This window comes from Seriola dumerili, unplaced genomic scaffold, assembly GCF_002260705.1.
Source record: "Seriola dumerili isolate Sdu_G_001 unplaced genomic scaffold, Sdu_1.0 BDQW01001125.1, whole genome shotgun sequence".
In the NCBI taxonomy this organism is placed as follows: domain Eukaryota; kingdom Metazoa; phylum Chordata; class Actinopteri; order Carangiformes; family Carangidae; genus Seriola; species Seriola dumerili.
Window position 1 is genome coordinate 1,322,984 of NW_019175380.1, and position 11,689 is coordinate 1,334,672.

General features: G+C 41.8%; 1 protein-coding gene across 1 annotated transcript in view; it reads left to right on the forward strand.

Moving 5' to 3' along the window:
* dgkh (diacylglycerol kinase eta) overlaps positions 1 to 6,419 on the forward strand; it is a 55,883-nt gene extending 49,464 nt beyond the window's left edge. The window contains exons 27-31 of the mRNA XM_022767285.1: positions 116 to 208; positions 337 to 456; positions 1,968 to 2,073; positions 3,238 to 3,368; positions 5,952 to 6,419. Coding sequence (XP_022623006.1) covers positions 116 to 208; positions 337 to 456; positions 1,968 to 2,073; positions 3,238 to 3,368; positions 5,952 to 6,038 — 537 coding nt within the window. The 3' untranslated portion in view covers positions 6,039 to 6,419. The remainder of the gene's footprint in view (positions 1 to 115; positions 209 to 336; positions 457 to 1,967; positions 2,074 to 3,237; positions 3,369 to 5,951) is intronic.
* The last annotated feature ends 5,270 nt before the right edge of the window (positions 6,420 to 11,689 follow it).

Genomic DNA, 11,689 nt, shown 5'->3' on the forward strand with positions numbered 1-11,689 from the left:
GTTATAAACTGAAGCTCAACCAGCTTCCAGAGTTGTTAAATAAAGTCTGTGTGTGTGTTGGACGAACTGTACGATGGCAGAGATTTTACTAAATGAGCGTTGTGTCTGTTTCCAGAGTCTGACCAGGAACACAGCGATAGAGGTGGCCAGCACTGTCAAGGCTCTGTACAACGAGACCGAGTCTCTTCTGCTGGGCAGAGTCTCTCTGGTCATTATCACTTCATCGTTAATGAGTTTCTTCTACTTTCACTCCATATTATGTCACGTTTCAAACACATTACAGTGTTAAAGGTGCTGCCTGTAGCTGACCTCAGTTTGTTTTCTCCTTCTTTGCAGCAACTGGACCCGCCAGAGGAGGAGCAGCTGTCCGGCGCGCTGCAGAGTGTGGAGTTGGAACTGGGCAAACTGGGAGAGATCCCCTGGCTCTACCACATACTGCAGCCCAACGACGAGGAGGTGAGCAGCCTCATCAGACACGGACACACAGGCATGAACACGGACACTGCTGCCCCACAGAGGCAGAGCGCAGTAACTACAGCAGCAGAGAAGTCGAGACGAGCATTTCAAGTTTCCAGACTGTAAAACAGGAAGTTTCTTTTTAGGCTGATTACTTTACCCAGAAAATCACTGCAGCTTTTCTAGTTAATTAGTTTGTTTAATAAAATGACCCTCAGTTTGATTATTATTTACAGTCAAGTGTGTCTAGTGCCTAGTTTTTATTAATATTTATATTGAAATAAATATAATATATTACTTTGCAATGTAATACATTGACGAATGGTTCAAAGGTCAGAGCGTCAAAAAATGAGAAGGAAGCGACTGAGATCCACTAAACTAATCTACAAACTGATTTAGCTGCTGCTTTATTTTATTATGTGTAATAACAAACTGAAAACCAAAGTGTGACTTTACCAGAATGGATATTTTTCATTTACACATAGAGAAAATCAACCACTAAACACAGCTTTAGTTTTAGCTGAGGGCAGTAGACACAGAGCAGTAACTCCACAGCGAGAGTACACGCTGTATTTTGACTTGCTTTTGAGGTCCATGTTGTAGCTACAGCAAAATTAAAAAGCTGTTTTCACTGAAATTACACATTTCTGTGGCACAATACTTTCACATGTACTGAGTTAAACCTAATACGATGCAGTTTAAACAGCAGTCCTGCCATAAAGCCTCGATACAACTCTCTGGTCATCTTGGAGGCTGCAGTTCGTGGTGCTGTTGAATTAAATAGTTTTAAACTGACAGGTGTTTCTATCATTTTGTTCACTTCATTTATAGAAATAAGAGTAGGCGAAATAACAGAAACACCTCAGTAAAGTTCAGCAGCACCACATCTGTCAGTTAATATCAACAAACTGAACATTAAAACTATCATGAAGGAACTTAGGGCTAAAGTTAGAAACTAGCTAACATTAGTTAGCTAGACTGTAACTAGCTAACATCAGCGTTCATCCGTAGATACTTGACACAATCTAATTCAGAAGGTAAGAAAGTGTATTAAAGAAGCTACGTAGTTAGCTACTGCTACTAGCATTTAGCTACAGTGTCTGTGTGACACACTGAGCAGAGATTTGAGGGCGGAGCCACTGATGGAGTGAGGCAGGCAGATGGTAAAGTCCACTTTAGGGGAGTCACAAGAGTCTCCAAACATGAATATGAGAAATATATTGTAATATTTACATTGTCAGGTAATAAGATTATATAAATGTTTCAACTTTCTATTTATATTATATATTCTATGTTTATAGATTCAAAACCAAACTTCCTGAGCAGTAGTTATTGCGTTTTGCCTTTGCAGGGCAACATACACACACCACACTGTTTTACTCGTAAGTTAAAGTTAAAGCTACCTACACATGTATACAGAAGTGTCTGTGTTTGGTGTAACATGGCTCCAGGTAATGGGAGAGCTGAGTAGCTAAATGAAAGGCTATAGGTTGACTGTGCTTATGTACCAGGACCACTCTCTGGGTTACGGCAAGAGGAACAGTCGCAGCAGCATGTTTCGCATAGTCCCCAAGTTCAAGAAGGAGAAGGCCGCCAAGAAGACGAGCCCTCAGTCAGGTAGGGCTGTGCCTACGTTTGCCTCAGTAGACTGGAACAGACGGACTGACTGCGTAAACCTGTTCGGGACGGGGGGGGGTCGCTCAGTCCGAGTCTGTCCCATCTGCCACAGGGATTTAACACAGTTATGTTAAAGCCTTTTAATTTGAAAGGATGGTAGCATTAAATCAAAACGTGGCTCAAACAGTCCAAGTATGAAGTTTAAGTTGAAATAGAATGAATGTTGTTTTGTTTCCTTTATCTCAGCGGCTGCAGAAATCACACACTCGGGTTATTAAACGCTTGCACTAGCAGGTTAGCTCCAGGTGCTACCATCCTTCACTCAGTCACTGCTACCAAGGTGACGATGAAGGTTCACTCACAAAATAAACAAACTCTGTTCTGCCACCAATCGTCACGGTCGCCTCCCACCACGTCCCTCGCTGCCATCACATCACAGTCCGTGCGTGAAGGTATCAGTGTTACATCCCACAGTCTGACCTGAAGACCATCTACTTCGCTCGGGCCACCTGCTCCGCCCCGCCTCCCCCCATCCCATCCACCCGTCAGCGTGGCTTCAGAGGGCACAGAGGCAGCAGAAGAACGGGGAGAACGAACAAACCAGCCAGAAATCAGGTCGTGTTAGTGGCTTATTGAAGAATCTCAGATCAAAACAGTCCAACACTCTGTTTGATGTGACGAGCTTTTTTACACATTAACAGTCAGATCAGGTGAGAAAGAGTAAGCCCCTCCTCCTCTGGTAGCGGGCGGGTTCCTGACTAGCTGGGCTGTATTTCCTGCCTCCTTTTACCTCCTACTATCTCTGTGTGTTTCTGATCTGGTCTGCCGTACAGTATGCATGCCCCCAGCCTTCCTGGAACGCCGCTGGCCTCGTTCTGAACAACCTTTGGCCTCTGTCACACTCCTCCCTCCTCCGCCCGCTGCAGCCACCGCTCTCCCGCTCACCCCCCCCCCTTTTGTTATTTTTCCCTCCATCTTTTCCTTCAGTGATTCACCACAACTTGTGTCCATCTGTGAGGTCGTGTGTGACGACGTGTTCACACCTGAGTGAGAGGTGACTGTGTGTGTGTGTGTGTACCTGCGAGGCGCTCTGAGCCTCTCTCTGCTCTGCTCCGTGTGTGTGTGTGTTTATGTGTGTGTGTTTATGTGTGTGTGTGTGTGTAGTGGAGAGGTGGGGCACAGAGGAGGTGGGCGTCTGGCTGGAACAGCTGAGTCTGGGGGAGTACAGAGACACCTTCATCCGACACGACATCCGAGGCTCGGAGCTGCTGCACCTGGAGAGGAGGGACCTGAAGGTAAACACACACACCTGTTCACACACCTCAGTCCCTCGGTGAATCTGTGTGACCCCCCCCCCCCCCCCCCCCCCCCCCCCCCCCCCCCCCCCTGTCTCCTCTCGGTCTGGTTCTTGCGCTCTTTAACCTGTCGGGTGTCTCCCTGTCTTCGCCGCCTCTCGTGCTGCACTGCATTGCTCTGCTTGGCTTCTTCTGTCTGATCGTTGCTTTGTGAAAGAGACTCTCTGTGACCCACTAACACTGTCTCTGCTCCGAGGGGAAGCCTACGGGGGGGGGGCAGACTGAGCTGGGCTGGTTGTACAGGGCTGAAGTCAGGAAGTGAAGCCAGACTGTGAATCCAAAAGAAAGAAAGAAAGGTGTCGTCCTGCAGAGTTTCCAGGAGCTTGAAATGAGCCTCACAGATATACAACAGATCACATGTTCGCTTGACTTTGTTCTGATCCGTGGGACGTTTGTGCGACGGCGTCCTCCTCCTCAAAGCGTAGGTGTATATCAGCGTTGGAAAATGATTTTGACTTATGCAAAACAAAAAAGATTGAGAAAAACAGGAGTGAGAGCTGAAAAGAAGAGAACAGTGACACCTGCACGGGCTGCAAAGATGTGAAAAACAAGCTCCCCTCCTAATAAAGATCATACTTATAATCTGTGGACAATCAACTCACTCTCTCACATTGTTTGGATGTTCCACCAGCTGCTACATCCCTACTTAACATAGTGTTGACGGAGCCCTCCCCCCCCCCCCCCCCCCCCTTCCAGATCAAGACTGACTCGCCATCTACCAATCACAGAAGAAGCAGCGCCGCCAACAGAAATTAGACCCAGACCGAGATATTTGAGAATTAAAAAATATCCCAAGAACATTTGTACAATAAATGATGATTAAAACAAACACTTTTTAATAACTAACTTAAATTCTCTTATTAAGGAACTGTGACCAAAACTCAACAGAACAAAACTCGTTCTCTGACGTGTTTTTAATTTTGTTTTCTGTCAAAAAAAAAGTTGCATTGTTCTGCCAAATATATAAACATCAACAATGTTTTGAAATGAACTCAAACATATTTGGATTTTACCAATATATCTGTGATAAGTGAATATTGGCCTGCGAAGTCAGACAGCAGCAGAAAAGCTGAAGCTCAGAAGAAACTGGGGGAAGTGGAACAGAGGGGCCGGACGTAATTACTTTATTTTATTTTGGATTATTTTACAATAAAAAAATAATACTTCACATCAACCTTTGGAAAACTGCAGAGAATAAGACAGAGTCAACAAACCACATGGGTTCTTTCAGCTTTCCATCCACCATTTTTAAATAATAATATTAATGATAATTACCTTGAATGAAATAGTAATTACATAGTTAATTTACACCTTAATACATTTCAATAAGAGATGAATAAAAGTAGCTGAATTACACCAAACTGTGACTTTTACTAGAGTCAGAAACTAAAGTAGCAGCTACCGCTACTCCTCTAAGCTAACGTTAGCATGTTTGCCTTTTAGCATGACTAGTTGAGCTGTTTTCCATGACTGGATTTATCTTCTTCTAAATTAGATTAAACAAAATATTAGTTCCCTGAAGTTAACATGTGTATGACAGTTGAGGCTAGCTGTGGCTATCTCTATAGCTATGTTGTATATAACATATAAACTATACGTTTCTGTGATTTAAAACTAGCACATATGTAGTCACTGTACTTTGGCTTTGTAGGGAAGAATTACTAAATAACAGCTTTTTAACACACAGTTACACGACACCTGTGTTCGTTCCCGTTGTTGACACTCTTCACTCAGAACCACAAATGTGAACCTCAAGGTGGCGCTAGAGGAAAGCTCTGGATCGTCAGGCTCATCCATCCAGTAGTTGTCAAGGTGATTCTCTCTGTCACAAAGAAGTGACCCGGCCGACAGCAGCAGCAGCAGCGCGGCCTGACGATGACTTCACCATGTGAAGAATCTTTTTCCTTCCTCTCAGATTTACAGAAGAAACAACGAGCGAGTTGGTGTAGTCTGAAAACTGCACCCTCTGAGGTCTGAGAGTATTTTCTCCATTCCTGCATTATTTCTTAAGATAATATCCAAGTGTTTATATCACAATCTTCAGAACTACCTCAGCTTTTTCTTCTTGTTCTTTACACTGAGCAAAACTCAAGCCTGTTTTTTTTTAATTCTCCAGATCTCATGTGAAATCAAACCTTTAATGATGTGGATGAATTGTTTTGGTGCTTGAAATGTGTTCACCAAAGTCTGAGATTCATAGAAATAGAGCAACATGTGAGTAAAATAGTAGATACATGTGTAATAAAATAAGTGTTGTCTGTCACTCTACTCTTACATTCCAGCTCCAGCTGTGAGTCACGTACGATCTCACAAGAATATGAAACAGAAAGTGGAGAGTCGACAGACTGTAGCAACATTTAAAGCATATTTCTGCGCTGTGTTATCACAAAGATGTTAATAGAACCGTCCGTGGACCTCAGAGGGTTAATGATCCGCCTACAGGCGGCGCTGGTTCTAACGCCGCCCTGCAGCAGACCTGTCTCTGCGTGTTTTTAACGTGTCGCTCTTATTATTCCTCCTCAGGATCTGGGGATATCGAAAGTGGGTCATATGAAGAGAATTCTCCAGGGAACTAAAGACCTGGCCAAGGCCTCCATGGTTGACCTCTAACCCGGGAGCAGATGTTGCCGGAGAGGGGGAAATGAGCGCCCCCTCCCCCTCTGCCATCAGTGGGAGGAGTCTGGCAGCACCGTGGGCAGCGAAGGAGACGACAGGTATTCTGGGAGAGCTGGACGCTGTCCCTCTGCCGCGCTGAGACGGCCTCTGTGATGTTGTGAACAAGAAACATTAGTGTGTTTGTGCTTTGGTGCCAAAACGACCGAAGGAAGTGCAAAAGGAAGTCATGGATCTTCACACAAAAAAGCCATTTCTGAGTTAATAACCATTCCTAGCACACGATCAGGTATGCAACTAACCACACTGAGGACAGTTCACGTGTTGTCTGACAAACTAGTAGCAAAACCAGGACTTCCATGAGTGTGTGTGTGTGTGTGTGTGTGTGTGTGTGGGGGGGGGGGTGGGGGGGGGGGGGGGGGGGGTCAGTAGTGTGTGCAGATGTGATGTTTGCTGGATATTATATTCATAGAGCTGCGGATGCATCAACGCAGAGACGACAAACAGCGGAAGGTTCCTGAAAACAGTGGGATACTGTCGCATGCTATGCTTGCTCAACTTCAGATATGTTTAATTGCATGATTAGTGTCTTGATTTTTTTTTTTTTGTGTGCAAAAATAACACTTGAACAAGTTTTACATTAAGTATTACGATGCCATTTGTTACTACTGAACGCATCTTTCTTTTCTTTGTTTGGTCTAAATCTTCTGGTTTTTTAGCTTTAATTTATTTTGTTTGCATGATGATGATGTCAGGTGCCATATTTTCAGTCATAGTGTAAATGTGCTTTATTGGTAGATATCATAAGAAGTTTATAAAAAAGCTGTTGATGAGGTATGAATATGAATATATGGAATTAATAAGTTGACACGTTCTCTGTGGATGTGAAAATCAGTACCAAAGTGAATGTCTAAGAAAACATGATCATCAACTCTTTATTTAATCGGCCAGTTGGTCTTAGGTCTTAATTCCATTAAAGCTGGGAAGCAGATTAGTATTAAACAGGAAGGAAGTAAAAGCGTTGGTCTGAAGCCGACCACATTTACCGTCGGCTTGTTGAGTTCTTTTGTGTTTTTAAAAGGCACTTTTTACTTCTTGCTTTGTGCAAGTGCAACTCCTCATATCATTACATAGAATTAACAGTTCACCTCAACTTTTTAAACTTTTGGCAAGTTAACACAGTATTTAACACTAATGAGAATAGGAGTTAGATATTGGTTTTGAATATATAATAGAGACGTTGATCTGCAGCCTGCATAGCGTTGTTCAAGTGCAGCTTATTTTCCTTCAAATCACAGTGAGATGTCGACAGGACACTACTTGTACTTGTTAGTTTCTTTTAAGACTGGTGGCATTACAGGGTATATTTCTATATGTGATGCTAAGGTGGTATATATACATATATATGTGTATATATATGCAGTGTATATACAGTATACCAGTGTATGCAAACAATGTTTGTAAGTGTTGTAGTCTAATGCATTTGTAGATTGCTGACATGGCATGCATTGTCAACAGCTGACACATTTGACTGTGTATATTACACCATAACAATTGTGTATAGTTGATTTTGTTCTAATCTCTTGTACATGATAATGCTGTTGTATTCGAATGATGGTGCAATATTTGATCTCTTGTTTTGATACTGTCTCTGCAGCTTTCTGACATGATGTTTCTCAGCGGGGGAAAAAAAAACACACAAAAAAACACCCCAGGAAAGAGTTTTTTGTACATGTTCTCTTCCTCCTGCTCCCTCCAGGTGTGAGGATTAGATTTTAAAGCGTTAGACTCGTAGACAGACAGACTGCGTTTTCTTACCGACTCCAAATTTCTTCCAGTGGTTTCACTAGTTTGTAGTTTTTTGCTCCTCTGTGCTTCCAGGACGAGACACTGACGTGGGACGGTGTCGGTGAGGGAGGAGGCCGGGCAGACACGACTGTTGTGTTCGTTTGTCCTCGCAGTGGCATATTTTACTTTGTCCGCAATTGTATATTTACCAACAGATTTTACCATGTGATATCAACTTTAATAACTCAGTCGTCCGTTTCTCACTGAACAGTGAGCGTTAAAGTTTCCACCCCCCACCATTCATCAAAGTATCGTATATTATAGTCATGCATTGTCCCTAATGTGCCACCAGAGGGCGTCTCTGCTGTCCCTCAGGCACATTGTTGAATGATTTTACAGTTGCTTATGTTGACGATCAGTTGAGTCTAAACCATTATATTCAGTATGATCTCTTTAAACCCGTGAATCTAATTCCAATCCAAGATGATTTTTTTCATGTGTGCACTATTGTTCATCCTCAGCCAAAGATAAAGACGTGACTACAGACCACTCACTCAAACGTTCTCCCAGACAGAACTACGCCTTTAATTTGTTTAGCGCATCAGATTCATTGTTCACTATTTGGCCTTTTGCGAGCCAGAAAATCTGCGTAAAGGTTTTTACATGTGCTTTACTGGAGCAGTGTAGTAGAGCTGCTGTATGCTGCCTCGTGCTCATCACTTCCATTTAATGTCCATCACACCGGTCACTGCTGCAGTTCTCCAGCTGTGTCTGTGTCTCTCAAAGTGTCTGCCTGGGTCTGTAAGTTTCAAGACTCCAGGATATAAGATCGTGCTTGACCTCTCCATACAAAGTGGAAGTCGACACCTTTTCACCCCTCGCTGTGTTTTCCAGTAGTCTGTAAATAATGCTGCAAACTGCCTGGTTTTCAAAAACCAACGAAACCCATGCAAGGATCTCTGAAAGACAGGTTAACACATCGTCTTTGATATGGTTCCTGAAGTGATGGGAGAAAAGTGAATTTCATTTGTTTACATTATGTTTACAATGGCACAGTTTTAATTTTTAAGAATATATATGTAGGTATAAACAATATTTGCATATTTATTGCCTAAGGTTAAATGATATGATGTGTATTGTGTTTTCACCTTTGGAATATAATGTTACAGTTGTCACCTGTATTACTATCTGGATGATTTTGGTAAAGTAGTTGATCATTTTTATGACTACTAAGTGACTGTTTTCTGTGCCTTTTTATGGTTAGAATGCATGGTTAACTATTTATTACGATTTGGAGTCACTGAGATGTGTATTTTTGTATTCTGAATAAATAAATGGTTCAGCTTTTGTTGTACATTTTTAAGGTGCCTTAAAACGGGCTACCTATTCATATCTCTCTTCTTCAATAAAACCAAATACATATGCAGCGTGGCTCCACCTCTTTTGATTTCACTTCCAGGAAAACAGTCAAGGCTATAAAATGTAAAGTATGTGCAGTATATAACAGTTGAAGAAATCTTCTGTACAAAGTTTCTCTGTGGTGCCAGAGGATAAATGAGCTGCAGCAAACAAACTCACATTCAAAGTATGAAACTAGAATCCAGCCGAGTGTCGGGGAACATGGTCGACACAGTAGAACACAGTTTCTCCTTCAGTTGGTGTTGAATAATGGCCACAAGTGTTTTTGTTCTTAACTCAGACTTTAAGGAAAATCTCAAGGTGTTTTGTGCAAACGGCTCCTGATGCCTGTTCGTATTCATCATGTAATTTACTGCCCTCTTGTGGTGGCAGCAGGGTATTGTCCCTGAAAGCCGGCTTGAGTCATGTGGGTTTCTCACCTCCCCCGCCGCCCCTTCAGGAGACCAGGTCAAAGTCTGTTCTCTCCAATGGGAGAAATGAACCTGTCCACAAATTGTAAGTAAATATTGAATCCATTTTTCTAAAGCCGCAGATCTTCCAAACTTTCTGACATCAAAATTGCATTTTTCAGACAGATCAGAAGAAAATGAACTTTAATGGAGATCTGTCTCAGCAACACAGCTCGCTCCTCTCTCTGTCGGTTCTGGTTTCACTGCTGCAGCACGTCACTTTCTAACAACAGAACTTATGTGAAACCATGAATTAAAAGTTTAAACTGAAATAAAACTTGTATTTCTTTGCTTAATAATACTACTGCTATTAAATATTATGTAAATTCAAACTGTATCTAGTGTTGTATTGTGTTGTCATGTTTTGACGTGAACAAGCAATCACGACCACGCCCACTTAGGAGAAGAGCAGGAAGTGTGGCGCCGCATGTAATACGTCATTTTCTGCAGTTTCTTTGGCTGTTCCACCATTTTTGTCAAATAACCGCAACCTTTACACAAATTTCATCAAAAATCATCAAAGGTAGATTAGAAAATGGTGATTTAAATAATTAATTGTGTAAAATATCCAAGGTTGAAGATTATATTTACTGCTCAAAAAGATATTTCTTCAGTATGTTTTTGCCCGTTCAAGGATTAAAGACATGTGGACAGTCAGCTGTAAGCTGTAAGCTAGTCGCCTTGTTTCTCCTCAGAGATGAGATTTTAAGTTACACAAAAAAGAACCATTTAACCAAAAGTTATGTTTTTAAAGTTCTTACTTAAGTGTGTCTACTAGAAAATAATAAGCTGGTAATTTTCAGGCCCTTTTTCATGCCTCGAATAGGGCCAGTAACAGGGCCTGAAATAGCTCCTTTTTTCTCCTAAAATGTTAAATTTACACCTTAGAATAGGAAATAACATTCACATTTTGCAAGAAAATCATGAAATTGTGTCATTTGAACTGAGATACATTATAAAATGGTGATTAATTTAAGTATTTTTCCAAAATATTTGTTCAGTATGTTGTTGCCCATTCAAGGGTTAAAGACATGTGGACACTTTGAAGTCAAATCAATGAAAAGACTCAGACTCAAGTTTGATGTTTACCTACATCTCCTTTATTTATTTCTTTCATTATTTTTGATGCTTCAACACACAAAAACACAATAAAGGTGAAACAGCACAACAGTATGTGTCTGTGTCAGTCAGACCACAGGTTTGGTTCAACTGAAGTTACACTCATCAGTCAACAGGTAATAATCAGCATGTTCATCGACTTCTTCCCAGACTGAATATCTAAACTTTCTCTACTGTTTCTTCATTTGGTTAAAATATAAAAAAGTTCCCTTTACTTCCAAAACAAACCACAATAAATGGACAGTAAAGCCCAGAAAATCAAACCCTTTAAACCCCCTTTGTTAATCAGTGATTAAGTTACTGCACAAACACATTCACACAAACCACGCAAATGTTTCGGGGCCCCCCCAAGAACAAAGGGTCCCCCGATGGCCCTCTATAAACCTTCTTAAACCTCCATAAAGACACTATTCAGTGTTCAGTTCTTTATCAGGACGAAACAAAAGTCACAGAAGGTCGACAGCCTGTGAGTCGGTCCGAGTCGCCATGGAAACCACTTGAGGAGACAAACAGAACAAATTCAGATTAGTTTTCGGTCCCTGGTGTGTGAAGCCTGTGACTTTTCTCCCAGAATGCAGTGCGATGACAGAAATCAGCATCTTTAAAAGTGATCTGTCACCTGCCAGAAACACAGGTGAGTCTTACCTAATTGGTCCAGGCCATGCTGATGAGGGCGGGATTTTCATCTTTATATAATGACCTGACAGATCTGCGTCTTTTCTTATTGCAGCTCTGAGACAAAGACAAACACACAAATTAAGTTTTCCTCATAGAAAACTTTTCCCTTTTGTGTCACACTGTTTACATCTTTGACCACAGTCATGACACAAACAGAGGCTTTCCTGAGAGAACCATGGAAATCAAACATGGTGT